Here is a 22,617-nt window from a genome sequence, read left to right as displayed (position 1 = left end):
CGGACAGTGGCGGCCTGGGACTCCTCCTAGCAATTGACATGTGGAAGGAGGGCCAGCTTATGAGCGTCCATGCAGCAGGGAGGAGCCTTGTCCTGGAAAACTCCACAGGACCGAATGAGGGCAGGTTAGACCTTTCTAATGGGAGAGCACCCCTGTGGCTCAGACTGTAAAGAGTCTGCCTGCAACGCGGGAGATCTGGGTTCGATCCCTGGGTCGGGAAGATCCCTGGAGAAGGAAGTGGCAACCCGCTGCAGTATTCTGGTCTGGAAAATCCCATCGACGAGGAGCCTGCCCTGAGGGGCTTCAGCCAGGCTCGGCCTGATGTCTGGTGGCCCTCCCCGCAGCAGAGGGGAGGGCGCTGGCTGGTACCCAGAGGCACAGTGGGGCCTGGGTCACGGCCGTCCCTGCCTGGGGGCCTGCTCCAGTGCTGGGCTGGGGGCTGAAGGGGTGAGGGTGGATCCCTGGTCTCTCGGGAAGCTGCCTGCTGGGGGCCTGCTCCAGTGCTGGGCTGGGGGCTGAAGGGGTGAGGGTGGATCCCTGGTCTCTCGGGAAGCTGCCTGCCTTCAGCCCCCAGGTGGTTCCTGTGAGGATGCCCCGCAGGACTTACTGTCTTTGCGTCCCGCTGCCTTGGGAGGGGCCCGCTTACTGAGGCTCTGCTGGGGACGGCGTGGCCAGACCCCTCGCCGGGGCCCTGGCTAGAGCACCCTGTCTACCGGTCCCCCCGCTTCTCCTCTTGACATGCTGCCCGTGGGGGCCCCGTCCTACCAGCGCCCCCGAGTGGGGTCCTCCCGGTCCCACCGCTCACCTGAGTGCTTCCCAGACAGCAGGGCAGCCCAGTGCAGGGTGCCTGCTCGAGGCTGAGGGACGAAGGTGTGACTGTCCCGGGGTTCCAGGCACAGCCCTGCAGCCAGGTGGCCTGGTGTCCGAGCCCAGCTCCCCCGTGTGTTGGCTGCGTGACCTTGAGCCCTTTTCTTCTCCTCTCTGTGCCTCTGTTTCCCAGTCTGTAGAATGGGAGTGATAACAGTTCCTCTCTCGAAAGGTTGTTATGAAGATTGACGTGATCATAGGACTGAAGGGCCTGGACTCACTCTGGGCCCTTGGCAGGAATGATTGCATGTTCAGTGTTGTGGTGCTCACCCTGGAACCCGCTCCTTGATGGCACGGGGCCTAGTGCCTGGGCCCTGGACTCCACCCACTCAGCACTGCCTTCAGGGCTGAGCTCCTGGGCCAGGTCTCTGGGGAGAGGCGGGTCAGGGCCGCGGAGGGGCCCCGACTCCCACTGAAAGCCCCCTGCCGCCTCCCTCCCTCCCTCCTGCTCCCTGCTCCAGGGCGTGCCGAGGTGAACTGTATGTGGTTTCGTTCACTGTTTCAAGGAGCATCGACCCCCGTCTGTGTTCAGGGCCACTCCCAGGAGTCCCCCAGGCCCCCAGGTCTCCCCCGCAGAAGCCCCCCGCCTGCTTTCGACCGTGGGTGCCCGATCCCTGCTGGACCGCGAGCTTCGGGGTCTCGGGGCCGTGTCCGTCCTTCTCACCACCGTGCCAGCCCAGCGGGGCCGCGCCTGCACCCAGCTCGCTGAGGTGCTTGGTGAGTAAGCCATGTGCCTCGGCTAGGCTGGGGGTCAGCGGGGAGGGGGGCCTCGCCCCTGGCCCTGACAGCGCTCCGTCTGGTGGTTTGTTTGTGAAATCAGCGATGGCTGCGAGATGCCAGAAACAGTGCTGGGTGCTGAGCCCGGGAGGGGTGAGCCATGGTCCTCGCTTTGAAGAGGCTGCCCTCTCTCCCCGCTTCCTGCCCCTCTGCCCACTTCCTGTGTTCCGGATGCCATGCCAGGTGGTGGAGGCACACGGAGAAGCAGGCCATGGTCTCTGCCCACAGTCTCTGCTCCGAGATCCACGAAAACAGCACAGGTCCTTTGGAGACTTGGAGCCTGGTATTATCTGCCATGGAAACTGGTAGCGGTGATTTTGGTCTCTGTGTCCCTGTGACTGAGAGCAGTAAGGCGACCCTGAATTAACAGGCCACAGTCTGCTCTGATCCTCAGAGGACTTGACCAGACACCCCGTGACCAGGGGTTTCCACCTTGGCCCTGTGGACACCGGAGCCGGACGATTTTCTGTTGCGGGGCCGGGCTGTGCGGAGCATCCCTGGCCTCTGCCCTCTGCATGCCACTCGCTTCCCCTGCCCCCCCAGCTGTGACAACGCAAATGCCTCGTGATGTTGCCACATGTCTCTTGGGGGCAAAGTCATCCCTGTGGAGAACCACTGCCTTAGCTGGATCCGTGAAACTGTAATTGTGTAAGCCAAATGGAATGGAAAATTTGAATTCCAATATTGCCTCCCTCCAAAAAAAAGCAAAAGAGGAGAAAAAAAAGCGCCCACAACATCCCGTATTCCTTGGCTTTGGCTTAAAATCCAAACATCCGTTGGGAGGTGGGAGGGCCCTTGGAAGCTGGAGCAGCTGTGAGCTTTGGCCCAGAGGCGGAGCCTGTGGCGGAATGGGCGGAGCCATCACCAGGCCCGATCCCCTTGTTCTGAGCAGCTGCGGTGTAGGGCGGGTGGTCCAGTGACCACATGGAGTCCACGGGACCAGCGTCAGCCCTTGGAGAGTTGAGCTGGAATGTTGGACTGTTGCCCTCAGTCTCAGCTGGGCCCTGGCATTCTCCTCCACTGCGTGCATGTGTCAGTCTTTGCGACCCCGCGGACTCTATCCCGCCAGGCTCCTGTGTCCAAGGGATTTTTCAGGCGAGAATACTGGAGTGGGTTGCCATTTTCCTCCTCCAGGGGATCTTTTCCGCCCAGGGGTTGAACCTGAGTCTCTTGGGTCTCCCACTTTGCAGGCAGATTCTTTGCTTGCTGAGCCGTCAGGGAAGCCCATATGATGGACTTAGTGATTGTTTAGCATCTGCCTGCCTGTGGGGTTGTGGACTTCAGCGAGGCAGGAACCGAATCCCCAGAACCTTGCGTGGTACCTGGCATGCGGTAGTGCTCAGTCAAGTTTTGTGGAATGATTAAGAGAGATTGTTGGATGGATCCAGAGAGCTAACAGCTGGCTTCCTGGGAACTTCCCTGGTGGTCGGTAGTTAAGAATCTGCCTCCCAGTGCAGGGGTTGTTAGGGAACTAAGATCCCACCTGCCTCGGGGCAAATAAATCACAACAAAGACCCAGCTAGGCTAAACAAAAAAAAGCCTGGTTTCCCGCCCTCCCCAGAGGAGGGCGTGGGGCCTGGAGGCTGGTCTAACGTGTGGGGCACACATGTGGAAGGTGGGCCCTTCATCACTCACCTCCCGGTTTGCATCCTTTTGGGAAAGGAGATGCTGTCTCTGCCCCTGACTGAGACCCTGGCCACAGGACAGACCTCGGGTGAACCTGGCGAGGGGCTCAGCCTTGGCAGGGAATGCACAGGTGTCTGAGCTTCTGCCCACCCCCCAGCCCACACCAGTGTGGCTTTGTGGAGCGCCTGTTCGGTCTGGTGGCTGCAAGCAGGGAAGCGAGCCCTGGATCCTGGAGCCACGGATCCTGCCTTCCCAGGTCCGTCTCTTCCCACAGGTCAGTCGAGGATGCTCCTGGTACGGTGTCAAGTGACAGGCAGGGGCAGCCGCGGCGGGGGAGGCACTGTGAGCTTGTTGCCTGGAGGGGGCTTGCTCTCCCTGAGTTTAGCATTTGGGTTCAAGCAAGGAAAGCAGCCTGATGTCTGTGGCTCTCTGCAGGCCGAGTCTCCGGCGGGGGCTTTGCATAGGGCCCCTCGGCAGCAGGCTGCGAGGCTGCCCCGCCCCGCGACCGCAGCGTTCAGGCGGCTGGACCGTCTTCCTGGCTCCATACACTGGGTTTCGGTGGTCGCCGTGTTTCGCCCCAACTGAGGAAACTCAGCGTCGCTGCCTCCTTTTGGGCCTTCTTCCTGACTGCGACCCCCCTTTCTGGAATCTTGACCTTTTTTTGTTTGGCTGTTCCTGGTCTTAGTCTCAGCACACAGGGTCTTCGCTGAAACACGCAGGGTCTGCACTGCAACGCACAGAATCTAGTTCTCTGACTGGGGATCCAACCCGGGCCCCCCTGCACGGGTAGCAGAGCCTTTCTCAACCACTGGAGCACCAGGGAAGCCCCTGGAGTCTTGACTTTGCAAGGGGCAGGACGCAGGTGGAAACTTTGTGGAGCTGAGTGTTAGCCTCAGGGCCGGGTCCAGCGGTCCCTGAGCTGTCAGTGGGCAGCCCTGGCCCTCAGTGGGGTCACGGCACAGTTAGACGCTGTGAGAGGGGCTGCCCCCTTCTCATCTGGCTCTCACTGGCCCAAGAAGGCTCCTGACGACAGTGATGGGGAGGCCCCGGGGACCACTCAGCTCTGCCTGGGACCCCCTTCTTGTAGACGGGGCTGCTGTCCAGTTAGAGGGAGGTGCTCATTCATTCATTCAACGAACGTCTGTTGAGCACCTACTGAGTTCCAAGCTCTCCTCAAAGCATTTTATGTGAATTATAATCTCAGTTACTGTTGAAGTCGGAGAAGGCAATGGCATCCCACTCCAGTACTCTTGCCTGGAAAATCCCATGGACGGAGGAGCCTGGAAGGCTGCAGTCCATGGGGTCGCTGAGGGTCGGACACGACTGAGCGACTTCACTTTCACTTTTCACTTTCATGCATTGGAGAAGGAAATGGCAACCCACTCCAGTGTTCTTGCCTGGAGAATCCCAGGGACGGGGGAGCCTGGTGGGCTGCTGTCTATGGGGTCGCAGAGAGTCGGACACGACTGAAGTGACTTAGCAGCAGTAGCAGCAACTGTTAAAGTGTTAGTTTCTCAGTACTGTCCGACTCTTTGCAACCCCATGGACTGTAGCCTGCCCGGCTCCTCTGTCCATGGGATTTTCCAGGCAAGAATACTGGAGTGGGTAGCCATGCCCTTCTCCAGGGGATCTTCCTGACCCAGGGATTGAACCTGGGTCCCCTGCATTGTAGCCGGATTCTTTACTGTCTGAGCCATCAGGGATATCTTATTTAATCCTCATAAAAGCCCTTTGCAGTGGGGATCTTAAGGAAATGGCAATCCATTCCAGTACTATTGCCTGGAAAATCCCATGGACAGAGGAGCCTGGTAGGCTACAGTCGGGGTCGCAAAGAGTCACACACGCCTGAGCAACTTCACTTTCACTGTGGAAGAGGGAACCAGGGATAGAATGGTGAAATAACGTCTTTGTGTCATAGTGAGGAGGTGAAGGGCCGGTCACTCCTACCTGGGACTTCCCGGGTGGCTCAGTGGATCAGACTCCATCTGCCAGTGTGGGGGACGCAGTTTCGATCCCTGGTCTGGGAAGGTCCCTCCTGCTGCGGAGCGACTGAGCCGGTGCGCCAGCACTGTTTGGTGAGTGAGGCCCGCTCTTGGTGCTGTTAACTGCTGAGCCTGAGCCCTGGAGCCCGCAAGCAGCAACTGCTAAGCCCTTGCCCTGGAGCCTGCCCTCTGCAACGAGGAGCCCCTGGGGGGAGAGGCCTGCGCTGCGCTGAAGAGCAGCCCTGCTCTGCGCGACTAGAGAAGATCTGTGCAAGCAGCGGAGACCCGGAGCAACCAGAAATAAACAAGTAAAAGCCACGCTTGAGGCCTGATGGCAGCAAAAAGGGGCTCCCAGGGGACACCCTGCAGGGCCGGAGGCAGCCTCAGGGTGGGGAGCCCTGGGTGCAAGGGGCACCTCGCTCCCACCAGGCAGCGGGCGGGGCTTGGAGCTCGTGGCGCCCGTGCGGGTTCTGCACCAAGGGCTGTGAGGAGGGGCACAGGCGTCCTCTGCAGGACGGGCGGCGGGCAGCGTCTGAGCTGCCCCACCCACTAGGAGTCCAGTCACGGTCTGCTGAGCACCGGCCTGGTGTTTGGAACGGTCCCCCCCGCCCCCTGCCCCGGGGTCAGAGTCCGGGCTTTGACTCCCTCCCAGGACAGCAGGCTTCAGGGCCAATCCGTTTCATGGTTGAAACCACCTCCTTTCCCGCCGAGCTCCTCCAGCCCAGCCTCCTCTGCTCTCTGCCCCGAGCCCCAGGCAGCACCTCTGGGAGGCGAGACGTTCACTGCAGGGGTGTGCGGTGATGGATCCCTCGGTCTGTTGAGGAAGAGGCAGGCGCTACAGGGGACAGACGTGGCCGGACGTCTCCACCCGGGGCTTCGTCACGGATCGGCCTCTGATGGCCTTCTTGGCTGTGGATGGATCTCTTTACGTCCCTGGGCCTCAGTTTCTTCCTCTGTAAAATGGGCTGATCCCGTCCCTCGTGGGTGCCCCCTGCTTTTGGGGCTTGGTTGGAAGACGGGCTTTTCTGTGCCTCCCTGGCAGTTGCGGAGGACAGGGAGCTCTGGGAACACACCCACGTCTTCCCTGGGGGAGGCTGTGGAACATATTAAAGGGGCGGCTTGACTCTCAGTGCTGCACCTTGGGGCTGAGGCCTCTGGGTTCCCTGGAGCTCCGCACAGGGCATTTTAGGAGACCCCAGATGCTGCCCAGACAGCTTGCCTCGCCTTGCTGGGGTGGGCTGAGTTATTTTTTAGCTCCGAGTTCTGCACGGGTTATTTCTTCCTGCCCAGAGCTCTCTCTGGGACAAAGTGACAGCCTCTTCACTGAGGGAGGCAAGGCTTGGGCCAGAAGAAGAGGCTGGAGCCAGAGTGGACCCCTGTGGGCTGCGACCGGGAGGCTCCCTCCACGCGGGCAGACTGCCCGTGGGGGCTGTGTGACCCTTCGCGGGAGAGCCAGGCATGTGCCAGGGTCCTTCACCTGCCTGCCAGAGTGGCAAAGGGCTGCAGCCACGGCTGCCTCAGGGTCCTGTCCCCTCTCCCATCCCCATGCTCCGGACTCACCGGAGCAAGAACCTGGTCTTTGGGGAGCAAGTTTGTAGCAGTAGTCCCGCCCACCCCACCCCTCTTCTGATCACTGCCTGACACAGGCCCCGGGCCTCTTCCCAGATGGGTTTTGGGGAGCCGCCTCCTGCACGGCTTGGCCCTGAGTTGTCTGTGCAGTTCTCTGGGGAGGGGCCGTCCTGGCTGAGGCTGGGTTCGGGCGGGCCTGGTGTGGGGGCCCCGGGCCTTGGCCGCCTCTTCCCCGCCCCTGAAGGTGGAGGTGGGACAGGCCTCGGGGCTGGCATGGACTGGCCTTCCTTCACTCATGAGCAAGTGTGTGTCGAGGTCTGCTGTGTGCCAGGCGCTGCTCCAGGGCCGTGGATGGAGCGGTGGAAGTAAGCGATCATGTCCACATTCTGGTCCAGTGTAAGCAGCTGGATGTATAGATGCCTGGAGGGTTAAATACCACGAAGACGGGGAAAGCAGAGGCCGAGGACACGGTGTGCCGTGGTCACGCATGTGCTGTTTGAGAAGCGGGTGCTTGGAGGGGCCTCTGAGAGTGGCCTTGAAGCAGAGCCCTGACGCGGTGCAGGCATTGCCCTTGAGTGTAACTGGGCACGAGTGTTTTAGGCAGAGCAACCAGCTGGTGCAGGGCTTCTCTGGTGGTCCAGTGGTTGGGGATCCATCTGCTAATGCAGGAGACACGGGTTTGCCCTCTGGACCGGGAAGATCCCACGTGCCACAGAGCAAGGAAGCCTGGGCTCCACGGTGTTGAGCCTATGCTCTGGAGCCTAGGACTACAGCTGCTGAGCCTGTACACCCTAGAGCACGTGCTGCATAAGGGAAGCCACCCCAGCGAGCAGCCCGCACACCGCAGGGAAGAGGAGATCCGGGCAGCAGCGGAGACCCGGCACAGCCGAGAACAAGCAAGCAAAGCCGCCAGTGCGGAGGCCCCGAGGTGGGGCGTGTGGGGGCCTGCACGTGGTCCTGGTGCCTCTGGTGGAAAAGCTGTGGAGAGAGGTAGGCTTTTAAGTCAGGGAGGACGGGGAGGGGCTCTTCGGGTGGGGTCTTGTAGGCCAAGGTGAGGAGCCCGGTTTCCACTGTGAATGAAGTAGGCATCTGAGGGTTTGCTCAGAGGAGTGACTCGACTGCTGGTTGAGAACAGAGTATGTCGGGCGAGGGGTGAAGGGGGAGCAGGAGGCCCGTCAGGGGCTGATGGCCCTCGAGGAGATGGCGCTTCGGAGGGGGTGGTGGAGTGGGAGCCACCGAGGTTGGCGGATGGGAGGCACGCAGGTGTGAGGGGCAGAGGAGCCAGGGCTGGGTCCGAGGGCTTCAGTCTGTGCCTCTGGCATGCTGGGACTGCCCCCACCTGAGGTGGGATGCTTGGGAGCAGGGAGGGCAGGTGTGGACCCTGGAACGCACCTGCTGAGCAGGCGCACTTCTGGGCAGAAGTCTGGAGCTCCTGGGGAGGTCAGGCTGGCAGTGTGACCGTAGAAGTGGTCTTTAAAACAGAAATGGTAGAGGTGGTCTTCCCACAGAAACGGGATGTTCCTGGTGGTCCAGTGGCTGAGGCTCCACGAGGCCCGGTATCTGGAGGTCCTTGGCCCTTTCTGCAGCTTGGACCGTCCATCCTTTGCCACGTCCCGTCAGATTGGAGTCCGACAGACTCAGACGGGAGGCCTGGAGTCAAGCCCCTCCACCTCCTGGTCCCACCTCGTGTTTCCTGGGTGACTTTGGGAAGTTGCTTCCCCAGCGTGAACCCCAGCTTCCCATCCGTGAATCCGTGAAAAAGACCTTTTGGGCTGTCCTGGTGGCTCAGCTGGTAAAGAATCCGTCCACAATGAGGGGGACCTGGGTTTGATCCCTGGGTCTGAAAGATCCCCTGGAGAGGAGAAAGGCTACCCACTGCGGTATTCTGGCCTGGAGAATCCCATGTACTGTGTAGTCCATGGGGTCTCAAAGAGTCAGACACGACTGAGCGACTTTGACTTTTCACTTTTTCCAGCCTGGAAATGCTCTGCTGATGGTATGAGTATTCTAGAGTTACACTGGTACTAAATTGCCCGAGAGGTGGGCTTTGGATGGAGAAACTGAGGAGCAGAAAGGTGAAAGGGTGGTGCAGAGTCCATGCTTCCAAGTGTGTGTGCAGGGCCCCATCGCGTGGGCCGCCCAGGATGTGACCAAGGATGCAGAATGCTCCGATCAGCAGTTTTTCACCTGGCCCTGTAGCCTGGGGCCTCCTGCCTGAACTGGCTTGCTGGAGACAAAGGGGTTAATGTGCTGGAGGCAGGAGTGGGGGGGCACCTGGAGGAGGAGGAGGGGGAGAAAGAAGGGGAGAAAGAAGGGGAGGGGCTGTTCTGGGGGCTGTGCTGGCTCTGGTTTCCTAGCAACAGCCCCCACGAGTCCCTGCCGCCAGGGGCCCAGTGGGATCCTCTGCCCGGTGGCCCCCTTTGGGTGACTGCCCCCCACCGGTCCTGCCTGGGGATCCTGGACCCGGAGCACGCCCAGGAGGTCAGTGCAGGGAGAGGGGACGCTCATCCGGGGCCGGGACAGGGCCTCCATTGTCCGAGGCTCAGCCACTGGCCAGCCGCACCCCTGCCCGCGGCAGGAAGCCCATTGAGCGGCCTGGCGCCCGGCGGGCAGGGAGCAGAGCTGGAGCTGCTGTGCCTCCAGCACTCCAGGCTCCTGCCCGTCACCCCTGCCCTCAGCCACAGCCCATCTCCGTGATGCCCGGTCTGCGCTGCCCTCCCGTGAGAGCTGCCCTGGGCCTCCCCTCCCGCAGCCCAGGGACTCGGCTTAGAGCGTCTCTCTCTCTGCCCCGTTTTCCTCGCCGGTTGTGGGAGCCCAGTTGGGCAGGGGGTCTGGTGCACGGCAGTGCTCAGGAGACACCCGCAATGACCACTTCCAAGGCGATCGCTGTGTGATCTCATGGGTGGCGAGGGTTCCGGAGGTCAGGCCGGGCGTTCTTGTGTTCGGGCAGCCTGGCCTCCGTGGAGCGATCAGCAGGATGGGGCAGTGGGAGCCCCGGGAAGGGCACTGAAGTCTGTGAAGGCCCCTCGGGTGCCGTCAGACGTCTTTCCTCCTGCACCGGCGTCTGACGGGCGACGAGAAGCAGAGGGTGAGTGCCTGCCTGGGTCTAGCCGGGAGGGTGAGCCGCAGGTTCAGTGTCTGGAGCTGGTCTCTGCGGCCCCAGTGGAGCACGGTCCATGCGTCTCATCGCGCTCTGTCCGGGGCTCTGAGCCCTGGACGTGTCCTTCTCGCTGTCGCCCCGCCTGTGTTTTCTCAGCTAAGCCCCCGTCTCTCCAGAGCCCCGCGAGCCAGCGCCCTGCACGGTCTGCAGCCGGGGGTGCTGCGTGCACTGTCCTCCCGGCCCTGGTCCTTCTGGGCAGAGGACCCCCGGGGCAGCGGAGGTTGTCAGCCGGGCCATGGCCCCCTCCCGGGGCAGGGGCACCCCAGCCCCTGGGCTCCTCGGTGAGGTGCCCTGGGCAGATGCAGGCCCTCGGCTCTGTTCAGTGAGTGCGTCTCCACGGTGGGTGGTTTGCCGGTCCCGCTGCAGCCCCTGAGAGGAAAGGAAGCGGCCAGCCTAGGCAGGGAGACAGTTCCGACGGGGCCGGCAGGCGTCCCGGGGTCACCTGTGCTCCTTGAAAGCAGCCTTTCTCTGGCGGCACACGTGAGCTCCCAGTTCAGGATTGCGAGCTGGAGCGCAGGGCTGGGGGCTTTCTGGCCACACCACGCAGCACGTGGGGGCCTGGTTCTCTGACCCTCGGCCCCTGCCTTTGAAGCGTGGAGTCTTAACCGCCGGACCCCTAGGGAAGTGCCCCCCGCAACCGGTCTTTTTAGTTTTCTGTAAAACATTACTTTGGCCGTGTTGGCCTCTGTTGCCGTGTGCGGGCCTTCTCTGGTCATGGTGGGCTGGGCTTGTCACTGCGGCCCCCAGGCGTCTCCTTGCTGTGGCTTCTCTTTGGCGCACGGGCTCTGGGGTGTGTGGGCTCAGAAGCTGTGGCCGGGTTTGGCTTAGTTGAGTGAGCTCAGGGCTTGTGGTGCAGGGGCTTAGTTGCCTCGAGGTATGTGGAATTTTCCTGGACCAGGGATCAAACTCACGTCTCCTGCCTTGGCAGGCGGACTCAACCAGTGGATGTCCAGGGAGGTACCCTCTCCCCCGCCAACACGCACAGGTATTTTTTTAAACCAAGCTTGGGAAACACTGCATAAGATGAGTCTGGGGAGGCCTCGCAGAGGAGCAGGGTCTGGGTTTTAAAGGTTGAGTAGGATTTTGCTTATTGGCTCTGAGAGGTCTCACTGGAGGGAATAAACAGACCAAGCAAAGACCCAGAGACACAGAACAAGTGGGCTCAGGGATGGGCCTGAAGCTGGAGCTCTCAGGCCAGGCCCGGGAGCTGCTGAGATGAGAGAGAGTGGCGGGGAGTTGGCGGGGGGCAGGGGGGAGCGGGGGAGGGGTTGGGTTTCATTTTGAGGTGACAAGGAAGAGCCTGAGGGTGTGTATTTCGGGACAGCCGCTGTGATGGCAGAGCTGGCGGGGTGGGCCGGGCTCACAGCTGACAAGGGCTGAAAGCGAGCGTGGCCCCCGGAGGGTGTGCCCGCAGCAGGACCCCCCGCCCCCAACCCCGTCTCACCTCCAGTCCAGCACTTTCTTCCTGGCTTCCAGGCGCTGGACACGGTGCCTCTGAGGCCAGAGTTGCGGGCGAGGCCGGGCCAGAGCCTGGCCCTTGTTTGGCTGTGTGGGACGGGCTGGCGTCTCCCCTTCCTCTGGTGAGTCTGCAGCCCACCCTCCCCTCCCCAGCTGCACTCTCCCTCCAGCGTCCAGCCTTCCCGGTCCTCACCCTCCTGGCCTGATTTGTGACGATCAGAGAGGCTTGCCTGTGTGCTCCTCTCGGCCTCATTTGGGCGAGTGGTTGGGGCCAGTCAGTGGCGTGGGAGGTGGGAGTGGGTGCAGTAATACAGAGCCCGCCTGCCAGCGCAGAGGCGTTAGAGACCCGGGCTCGATCCCTCGCTTGGGAAGAGCCCCGGAGGAGAGCCTGGCAATCCCTCCAGTATTCTGGCCTGGAGAAGCCCAAGGACAGAGGAGCCTGGCGGGCTACAGTCCATGGGGTCGCAGAGTTGGACACGACTGAGCGACTTAGCACGCATGGCCAGTTTCAAGAGCTAGTGAGGAGGGCCTGGTGCAGGCAGCCCGGAGGATGACTTCCTGTGACCTTGAACTCTAGAGGAAGGACAGACTGACAAGGCTTTGCTTAAATTAGAGCCTGGAAGACACCTGCTGTGGCGAGCAGGGCCGCTGAGGGTGGAGGCAAGTGTGAATCCGGCTGCTCTCGGGGTTCCGGTCGCTGAACTTGACCTGCTTGGTGGGCACACCCAGAGCTGGGCTGGTCCTTTGCTTCTCTCTCCGCCTGAATGAACTTGAGAAGCGCTGCCTGGGGGCTTCTCTGGCAGTCCAGGGGCTAAGACTCCGAGTTCCCAATGCAGGGGGCCCAGGTTCGATCCCTGGTCAGGGAGCTGGATCCCACATGCCGAAACTAAAGATCCTGGTGCTGCAACAGAGACCTGGTGCAGCCAAATAAAATATTAACAAACAAAAATAAATATTAAAGAAGCACAGCCTGCTTGTGGCCATTCTGTGCGGCGTCACCAGGAAGAGCCGTGTTCAGGGGGCCTGCCTGCCTGTCCAGTGCTGGTGGTCGTTTTGAGAGAGCGATGACCCCCAAGAGCAGAAAGTCTCCTCTAACCCCCACCCACGCGGAGGGCTGTGAACGGCACCGTGAGGACAGTGGCCGGGGCGCCGGGAGCTACACCCGCCCGCACCGCAGCCCCGGGCTCAGGAGCACAGGGTTTCCGTGGGGTGGGCGGGGGAGAGGCTAGATTGTAACGGTGGCAAGTGGCGGAGCTGGGGTGTGAACTCTGATCGACCAACGGGTTCCACCCTTTCCGCGCCGCCTTGAAGCTACTGTCTGCTCCGACCTGTGATGTTATTTAGCCGTTTTGAAAATGAGAATGCTTGGGGCGTCCCTGGCAGCCCAGTGGTTAGGACTTTGAATCCACAGTGGTGGCTGGGGGCCTGATCCCAGGTCAGGGAGCTCAGAGCCGAGATGTTCATGGCCAAAAAACCAAAACACGAAAGAGAAGCAATATCGTAACAAATTCAATGGACTTTAAAAACGGTCCACAGCAAAAAAAATCTTTAAAAAATGAGAACGCTTATCTTCATCTTCCCTCCTTGTAATGCTCACTGTAGAAGAGCTCGAAAACTCAGAAAAATGGAAAGACAGTGGGAAGAAAACCTGTGGAACCCTGCCGCCCTAGCGAGCACTGTTCATCCCCTTCGTGCGTTTCCTTCTGTCCTCTCCCTCCCTGCGCTTCAGGAGCCCACTGGGAGTCCCTGGATGTGGGCGATCCAAGCCGCTCTTGGTTTTCAGTCGACTTCCCTCCCCAGCCAGGCCGCCTCTTCTGCCAGAGACCGGCCCGGCAGGAGGTTCTGGGTCGCTTTTCAGAGAGAGGCTCGTTTTAGGGGCATCACAGCACATTTCTCCTGGCTCAGCCTTCCAGCCTGAAGCTTCCAGGCCACACGCAGCTCAGGAGAGACGTTTAAAAAACTAATCAAGGAAGTAGCCAAGCAACCCGCCTGCTTCTTCCACACGTTCACACCTACGCCCCGCTCCTGGCCCTGCCAGCCTGTGGCGTCCTCCGGGCGGGGGCCGTCCTGCCCACTTTACGGAGATGTGGCCCGAAGCTCTGGGAGGCCAAGGGGAGGCCTGGGGTCCCACCGTGCGGCTGAGGCGGAACCCCTCCTGCAGATGGATCTGACTTCGCCCAGGTCCCCGCAGCTTGAAGCCCTCGGGTTCCCCCCTGAGCCTTCCCCAGGGTCTCTTGCACTCCTGGGGCACGGAATCCAGACCCCCGGTCCCAGCCACTGGCCCCGTTTTGGTGGTGACATCAAAAACGGGCATCTTGGCATCAACCGAGCCTGCCAGGGCTCTGAGGCTGAGCTTGGGTGCTGCTGGGAGCCCTGTGGGCCAGGTACCAGGACCCCAACTTTATAGGCGAGGACACTGAGGCTCAGCTCACCAGCCAGTGGGGAAGACACTTCCAGCCTGGGTCCCAAGGCAGAGCTTGGTCGTCACAGCCTGTGCCCTGGATGCTGATGACAGCCGAAGAACGGTGGGTCCGAAGGACCCTTCCAAGAGTGTTACCTGTATTTACTCTTAATTTTCTTGAGGACCCCATGAAGTTGGTCCTTTTTAATCCCCATTTTGCAGATGAATAAACTGAGGCCCAGAGGTGGTGTTAAATAGCTCATCCGAGTATGATAGCCCCTGAGCAGCGGGGCCTAGGCGGTATTGGGTAGCTAGCCTTGAACTCTCGGCTGGCTGCTGTGCCAGGAGGGTCTCTCGCAGGGCCCCTGGCTGCTCTGAGCCTGCCCTCCTCACTCACTCACCCTGAGCCCTGGCACACATGTGCAGAACGATCGCCACAGGCTCTGGGTGTGCCGGGGGCTTGCTGGCGTGTGTCCTTGCCTGGGGAAGAGAGAAGGGAAAACAGATGTCTGTCTGGCTGCTCGAGTTAATCATCGCGCCTTGGGCTGTGTGCGGGGTCGCTTCATTGTCTGACGTTTGCGACCTTATAGATGGTAGCCCACCAGGCTCCTCTGCCCGTGGACTTTCCTAGGCAAGAGTACTGGAGTGCCATTTCCTCCTCCAGGGCATCTTCCCAACCCAGGGATTGAGCCCACGTCTCTTAAATCTTCCCCAACCCTTTGCTGAGAGTTTTCAGCGTGGGACTGAACGACGCGGTCACGCACTTTGTGGAGATCAACTGGCTTTTAATCAGAGTGAAAAGTGCGGTTCTCTGACCCTGCCCATCCCGCCTAGGAGGGTGCCCCACAGGTTCATAGAGTGAAAAGTGCGGTTCTCTGACCCTGCCCATCCCGCCTAGGAGGGTGCCCCACAGGTTCATAGAGTGAAAAGTGCGGTTCTGACCCAGCCCATCCCGCCTAGGAGGGTGCCCCACAGGTTCACAGGGTGAAAAGTGCGGTTCTGACCCAGCCCATCCCGCCTAGGAGGGTGCCCCACAGGTTCATAGAGTGAAAAGTGCGGTTCTGACCCAGCCCATCCCGCCTAGGAGGGTGCCCCACAGGTTCACGCATCCATGGCTCGAGGCCAGGTGTGTGGAGAACCGATTATAGCACCAAAGCCTGGAAACAACCTCAGCGTCCACTCGGGGATTATGTCAATCATGCCAGACGCCCGCCCCCAGCACTCTGCAGGCATTAACGCGAGACTCATGTCTATGTACTGTGCTTTTCTGAAATGACCTTGGAGCTTCTCCAGCAGAAGCAGCGGTTGCGAGGGCTCCCCGGGTGATGCAGCGGCTGTCTGCTGTCCCCCTGCGGGGCTTGCGGGTTCGATCCCTGGCTGGGGGGCTCCTGATAGACCCCCACATACTGCACGTGGCCAAAAAGGAGGAGCTGCTGAGTGAAGTCAACCAGACAGGGAAAGACAGTTATGTAATGTCACTCATATGTGAAATCTTAAAAAACTGACACAAATGAATTTTTTACAAAACAGACGTAGATAGCAAACTTACGATTATCAAAGGGGAAAGCGGGGTGGACGGAAAGATCAGGAGTTTGAGATTGACGCGGTGCTGCGCATAAAACGGGCTTCCCCGTGGCTCAGGGGCAGAGTCCGCCTGCACCCAGAAGACGATGCAGGAGACGCCGGTTCAATCCCTGGGTCGGGAAGGTCCCCTGGTGGAGGAAATGGCTACCCACTCCAGTACTCTTGCCTGGAGAATCCCATGGACAGAGGAGCCTGGTGGGCTACCGTCCATGGGATCGCCAGGAGTTGGACCCGACTGAGTTGACTTAGCGTGCACGCACGTGTATTAAATACATAAACAATCTGTATAGCACAGGGAACCGTTCGATACTGTGTAAAAAGCTATAATGGAAAGAATCTGAAAGCGAATAGGTGTGTGTGTAAATGTACACACACACGGAGTCACTTTGCTGCACACTGGGGCATTGTGAATAGACCGTGTGTGTGCCAAGTCGCTCAGACGTATCTGACTCTGTGCGACCCCGTGGACGGTACTCTGCCAGGCTCCTCTGTCCACGGGATTCTCCAGGCAAGAATACTGGAGTGGGTGCCATTTCCTCCTCCAGGGCGTCTTCCCGACCCGGGCATTGAGCCCACATCTCTTAAGTCTCCTGTATTAGCAGGTGGGTTCTTTACCCCTAGTGACGCCTGAGAAGCCGTAAATAAACCTCAATTTTTAAAAAAGTGGTTTTACCACAGGGTATGCAGTGTGCTTCCTTCTGCATAAAGCAAGGCATTTATACAGATGAACAGGCTGGTGCACGCACGGCACAGTCCTGGAAGGATTCATAGAAACGGGTCGCAGCAGTCACTCCTGGGGAACCTGAGAGACTGCCTTCTCATGGTCAGCTCTGCCTCTGTGTTGTTTGGACTTTGAGAGAAGTGGAGCACTGTGGTTATAATTGAGCACACGCGGGGGTCCGCGGACTGGGTTCACACCCTGGCTCTGCCGCTCACTATGTGTGATCTTGGGCTACTTTACTTCTCCCCTCTGGGCCTCACTTTTGTCCTAATTTGGATGAATAGATATTAATATTTGTAAAGCGCTCAGAATAAGGTCTGAGGTAGAGTAGGCACTGCATAGATGTTTGCTATTATTAATCAATTGCTATTTACATGCATTCTACTTTTATTTAGGAAGCCAGCTAATGTAAACAGAGGCTTTAGGATTGGAACGGGAAACAGGCAGGCAGCCAGAGTGCGGCAGGCCCTGATGAGAAAGGAGGGTTTGGAGCTCTCCCTCAGGGCCGAGCCCCTCTTCCACAGGGACGTCTAGACGAAATGCCCCCGGCTCAGGCTCGGTGCAGAGAGGGAGCGGGGAGAGCTCGGCGGGCGCGCCTGGCAAGGTTGCTCCAGGGTCCTGTAAGCCCAGAGGAGGCTCTGGCGGCTCGGTCGCGGGCTCCTCCACTGCCAGGCCTGGAGATACTGCCCCCCTGCTCCGAGCACTTAGGGTTCCGCCCTGATCTGGAGCCACCCGCCTCCACGAAGCCCTTTCCTTCCCTCACACCCACATGCCTGCCGGCCAAGCTCGGGGGTGCGCAGGGGGAGACAGAGAGAGAGTAGACGGCCTTCGATGGGGCCTGTGGGGCGGGGGTGGCCCCAGGGCACCCGTGGTGACCAGGCAGCGAGAAGCAGGAAGCATCCGGCCCTCACCCGTGACCCTTCAGGCTGATCCGGTTCTGGAACACGGGGGCTGAGCATGATCCTGGCGTCCAAGGCTGGAGCTCCCCTGCCAGCCAGAGGGGCCACCTGCGAGCCCAGCTCGGCTGTGTGGGCTGGGCACAGGGAGGCCTGGGCCGGCAGGGGCTCTAGGGTGGTGGGTGGCCATCCTGCAGCTGCTGGTCTCTCTGCAGGTTAATGATTCACTGTGCTCGTGCCATCCTGGGCTCCCGAAGCTGCTGGGAAATGGGCTGAGAGCGGCCGGCTGGCGTGCACCCGTCGGTCGCGAGCTGGTGACCCCTCTCTGTGGCTGGAACTTTGGCCTTGAACGCCCTCTAATCAGATTCCTGGCCTTCTTTTCACAGGCGAGCGGCTGGACAGTGCTGGTCTGAGCTGGGTCCCGTCTGATGGCTTCCTCCAGTCCTCTGCAGGCTGCCGCAGGTACAGTCCTCTCGTCTGGTGTCCCGCCCAGGGCCTCTGACCCTGGATGTGAATCTGGCCCCGCTCACGGTTAGCTGGGTGCCTTGGACCAGTGGCCTCTGCAACAGGGAAATAATGGGAAGTGGGCTCTGGGCGGGGGTTGCAGACTCTTCGCCTGTCCACCTGAGGGCCCCTGGGGAGATGAGCAGAACCCCTGGGACTGTGGCGTCCTCGGGGGTAAAACTAAGAACTGAGAGCAGGAGGTAGGGGCTGGGGGTGCTGCCCATCCATCTCCATCTGCTGAGGTTCCAAAGCCAGGCCGTCTGGCCATGGCGGGGTGGCCAGAGTCGGCAAAAAAAAAAGGAGAAACACATACTTATGCTGAAAAAATTTTTTCATAGAAATTCAGTTTGATGTCCTGTATTTTTACGTGGCGATCCTAACACTGGGGCCTCGGACAGTGCCGGTAGATCCGGACCCTGGAGGAGCTGGGCTCGAGGCCGTCTGTCCCGCTGGGCCCGGCCTCCCGTCCTCTTGTTCTTCCTGGGGGCGGCCGACGGCAGAATGGTAACAAGCAAGGGCTGCTTCTCGAGTCCAACCAGCCCAGTGGCTTGGTGTCTGTCTGGCTGTCTCATTGCCCACAAGCGTGGTGTTAGTAACGACAGCCTCTCACATGTGATTGCAGGGTTTAGGAACAGGTGGGGCTCCAGCGTGTGCTAATCAGTGGCTCACTGCCTGGGACATGTCATCACTGGGGCGTCAGCAGGACCGGCTGCCCGTGCCCCGCTCTGGGCCCCGGGCCCGAGCCCAGGAGGAATCTCTTCCCCCTTGAGCCTCCGTGTCCTTCTCCGCAGGGTAGGGGACCAGCGTGGTGGGCCCGCCTCCTCTGTAGCGTGGGCTGAATTCCTGGGTCCCGGCCCCCTGGACTCTCTGGGGGCTCACTGGGGTTGGCTCTCTGGAGAAGGGGAACGTCCAGGAACATCAGAGGTGTGCGTGGCTCCCTCCAGTCCTGCGGTCTGTCTGGGTGGGGAGAGCTCAGTTCAGCTCTCAGTCACCCAGGGATGGGCTGTCTGACTTTCCTTCTGATAAGGCGCCCCGGCTAGTTGGCTGGGTCCCAGGATCCTGGGAACAGAGTCTGGGGAAAAGGGCATTTCCTGATTCATGGCCATGGCTTTGGGTTCCAGGATGTCCCCGCTCCCCGTCATCGGCACCCTGCACCCTTTCTCCTCCACACCGAGGGGCCAGACGTGCAAACTACTTTATGATGAAATCAATTCAGTTTCATTAAGCAAACATTTGCTGGGCGTATCTGATGCGCAGGCTGATACCTGGTGGAAGCAGGCTCTTGGCCACTCTCCGATTCTCTGAGCGCTTCGCACCGTCTTCCCAGATAAATTCAAATCCCCCCACCTCCTTGCAGCCGTGTTCTCACCCTGTCATCCTCAGTCGCGTCTTCGCTTTGACTGGGCCACTCACTGTTGTTCTCCGCTCCTGCTGTGGCCCTGGCCGCCCCCAGCCTGAGCCTGTCAGGCCCTTGCTCACCCTTTCAGGCCCTGTGCAGGGGCAGCCTGGTGCCAAAGCTGTGCCCCAGGCCCTGGCAAGCTCAAGCCCCCTCCTCTGTTTAGCACTGGCTCAGCCTTCGGGGTTTCATGTTCTTCTCTGGTCAGCCCTTCCTGCCTCAGCCTTCGGGGTTTTATGTTCTTCTCTGGTCAGCTCTTCCTGCCTCAGCCTTGACACTGAGGCACTGCGTCTTACTTTTGTCCAATCTTCTGGCCCAGGGGCTCCTGGGACAGTTCACTGGATACTGTACAGTCTCTATGGTCTGACCAGTCCATCCTAAAGGAAATCAGTCCTAAATATTCATTGGAAGGACTGATGCTAAAGCTGAAACTCCAATAGTTTGGCCACCTGATGCGAAGAACTGACTCACTAGAAAAGACCCTGATACTGGGAAATATTGAAGGCAGGAGGAGAAGGGGACGACAGAGGATGAGACGGTTGGATGGCATCACCAACTCGATGGACATGGGTTTGGGTGGACTCCGGGGGTTGGTGATGGACAGGGAGGCATGGCGTGCTGCGGTTCATGGGGTCACAAAGAGTTGGACACGACTGAGCGACTGAACTGAACTGAACTGAACTGATAGATTGCTGGGCTGACCGAGGCAATTTGTATTTTTTTAATTTAGCATTTACTTGTTGCATCGGGTCTTAGCTGCGGCCCGCGGGCTTTCTGTCGTGTCGGGCAGGAGCCTCTGCTGTGACACGCGGACTCAGTCACGTGGCTCACGGGCTTAGCTGCTCTGCAGCACGTGGGAGCTTAGTTCCATGACCGGTTCCCTGCATCTACAGCACTGCCGTGTGGACTCTCACCCACTGGACCACGAGGGAAGTCCTGCTGTTTGTACTTAGGTGGTCCAGTAGAGAATCAGCCTGCCAATGCAGGAGACCCAGGAGGTGCTGCTTCGACCTCTGGGTGGGGAAGATCCCCTGGAGGAGGGCATGGCAACCCACTCCAGTATGCTTGCCTGGAGAATCCCTTGGACAGAGGAGCCTGGGGGGCCACAGTCGTAGGGTCACAAAGAGTCAGACACGGCTTAGCAAGGGAACCACAACAACAGCAAAGAGAGAAAATACAAAAGTAACCTAAGTCCCTGGACACAGCCTGGGGGCTGGGTCGCCTGGGGCTGGGCCTGGTCTGTGGATGGGGAGGCGGTCTCCACCCCACCTGGGGTCAGAGCCTGGGCCATATGACTCAAAGCGATAATAACAGTCATCACGATAATGACTGGGGCTTCCCCGACGGCTCAGTGAGTAAAGGCTCTGCCTGCAATGCAGGAGACACAGGAGATGCGGGTTTGATCCCTGGGTTGGGCAGATCCCCTGGAGGAGGAAATGGCAACTCGCTGCAGTGTTCTTGCCCGGAGAATCCCACGGCGAGGAGCGTGGAGGCCTGCAGTCCAGAGGGTCGCACAGGCCCAGACACGACTGAGTGAGTGAGCACAGCGATAATGGTGATGGTGAACAGAGCCGCCATCGTGAGGAGCTCGCGTTCAGCCCGCGAGGCCGGGCTCCCGGGGCGTCTAGTGTGCCCGTCCATCCCCCCTCCCAGCGCTCTGTCAGCCAGCTACTCCTGCTGTTCGCATTTGATGGACCAGGAGGCTGCAGCCCGAGGGTGAGATAACGCGGCAATCACACAGCAGCCAGTACATAGGAGAGCTGGGGTCTGAACCCAGGCTAGTCACTGCAGTGATGCAGGCTGCGTGCAAAGGGAATCCTCCCCACTGTCCGCCCAGCAGACTCAAGTGGGCAGGACCGTGGGCCCTGAAGCTTCCTTGGTCAGGACAGGTCTGACTCTGGCAGCCCAGAAATAGTAGTGGGCAGGGACTTCGTGGTCACTTATTCCACTATTTTTAAAAATAACTTTTTGTATTTATTTATTTTCGGCTCTGCTGGATCTTCATGGCTGTGCTGGCTTTCCTCTAGTTAGTTAAGGCGAGCTGAGGCCACTTCCAAGTTTTGGCATGTGGGCATCTCATTTTATTTTATTTTATTTATTTCTTTATTTATGGCTGTGCTGGTCGTGCTTGCAGTGCAGGCTTTTGTCTGGTTAAGGCGAGCCGAGGCCACTCCCAGGTTTTGGCGAGTGGGCATCTCATTTTATTTTATTTTATTTATTTCTGCATTCACACCTGTGCTGGTCGTCCTTGCGGTGCGGGCTTTTCTCCAGTTGCGGGGCACAGCTTTTCCCTGCAGGGCCTTCCCTTCTTGCGGAGCACAGGCCCTCTCGGGCTTCAGCAGTTGTAGGTACCGAGGCTTCGTTGCTCTTGGCATCTTCCCAGGCCAGCGATTGAGCCCATGTCCCCCGCATTGGCAGGCGGATTCTCAACCACGAGACCACCAGGGATGTCCTGGGCCCCTCATCGCGGTGGCTTCTCTGGTCGGGGAACGCCGGCTCTAGGGCGCACAGCAACACGTCAGCAGTTGCTGTGCAAGGGCTCCGTAACTGGGGCTCCTGGGCTCCAGAGCACAGGCTTGGTAGTTGTGGCTTGCGGGCTCGGTTGCTCCATGGCACGTGGGATCTTCCCGCACCAGGGTCTGAGCCCGTGTCCCCTGCACTGGCAGGCAGATTCTTATCACTAAGCCACCGGGAAGCCCTTTTCCAGGATTTTTTTAAATCGTCTAAAATTGCAGCCCACAGACCTGCCAATAGGAGCATACGTGTGCATTCACCAAGTCCTTATTCCGTGCCTGTCACGTGCTGGGCACAGTACCAGATGCTGGGGGTACAACAGTGAGTGAAACACCTGCCCAGGAGGCGTGCGCTCTAGTAGAGGAGACAGACAGAAAGACAGGGAAAAGTACAGCCTGCTGATCAGGGCCGCAGAGACAAGAGAAGCAGGCAAGGCACGTCAGGAGCCCAGGTGCCACTGTGGGCAGTTCTGGTCCCCGGGACCCTCGGGAGGTGACAGGTTGTAAATAGACCTGGAGGCCCCCGAGGGCGGGAGCTGCTCCCTGGGACAAGGGCAGCCTGGACCCCAGGACTGAGGTGCAGAGATCCAGAGGCAGTAGCAGAGCGGACGCCTGCGAGGCCCAGCGAGGACGGCCACACGGCTTCGGGGAGTGAGCAGAGGAGGGCGTCAGGAGCGTCTGCGCTACGCACTGTACGGATGTGTGTGCTGTGTGCGTAAATCTAGAACGGAAGTGTCGACAGCAACATCAAAAGTAAAACCACGTGTGAATTTTTTACCAGTGTGGTGGTGGCTGAGTCGTCAGGTCAGGTCTGACTCTTGCTACGCGATGGGCTGTAGCCCGCCAGGCTCCTCTGTGCGTGCAGTTCTCCAGGCAAGAATCCTGGAGTAGGTTTGCCGTTTCCTTCTGCAGGGATCTTTCCAACCCAGGGATCGAACTCAGGTCTCTTGTGCTCAGGCGGGTCTCCTGCGTTGCAGGCGGATTCTTTACCAACTGAGCCACCAGGGAAGCCTATTAGTATTATAAAATTTTAAAAAGATCTTCAGTAAGCAGTTCATAAAGCAAAAAGCTTCCAGGGAGCCCCCTAATTGATTTTATGACCCCCCAGTGGGTTGAGAACCATTTGAAGGTTACTAATTTGGCCTCTGGCCCAGCTTCTGGAT

The 22,617-nt window shown here is 59.6% G+C and overlaps 1 protein-coding gene and 1 long non-coding RNA gene across 10 annotated transcripts in view; one reads left to right on the top strand and one right to left on the bottom strand.

Moving 5' to 3' along the window:
• Positions 1-22,617, top strand: part of ARHGEF10L (Rho guanine nucleotide exchange factor 10 like) — a 159,987-nt gene that overhangs the window by 28,004 nt on the left and 109,366 nt on the right. For 8 of the 9 annotated variants that reach the window (XM_027522159.1, XM_027522163.1, XM_027522176.1 and 5 more), the window contains exon 2: positions 17,428-17,503. In XM_027522159.1, coding sequence (XP_027377960.1) covers positions 17,470-17,503 — 34 coding nt within the window. In that variant the 5' untranslated portion in view covers positions 17,428-17,469. Of the gene's footprint in view, positions 1-7,486; positions 7,812-17,427; positions 17,504-22,617 lie in introns of those variants that run through there. The other variant, XM_027522160.1, reaches the window with a different exon arrangement.
• LOC113880293 lies at positions 16,509-22,336 on the bottom strand. Its single transcript, XR_003507713.1, has 2 exons — positions 22,233-22,336; positions 16,509-17,601 (listed from the first exon to the last, which is right to left on the bottom strand). It is a non-coding gene; the product is annotated as an uncharacterized LOC113880293 (long non-coding RNA).

Source organism: Bos indicus x Bos taurus, chromosome 2 (genome assembly GCF_003369695.1).
Source record: "Bos indicus x Bos taurus breed Angus x Brahman F1 hybrid chromosome 2, Bos_hybrid_MaternalHap_v2.0, whole genome shotgun sequence".
Taxonomy (NCBI): Eukaryota; Metazoa; Chordata; class Mammalia; order Artiodactyla; family Bovidae; genus Bos; species Bos indicus x Bos taurus.
The sequence above is the reverse complement of the archived record's forward strand: the minus strand, read 5'-3'. Positions and strand labels throughout refer to the sequence as shown.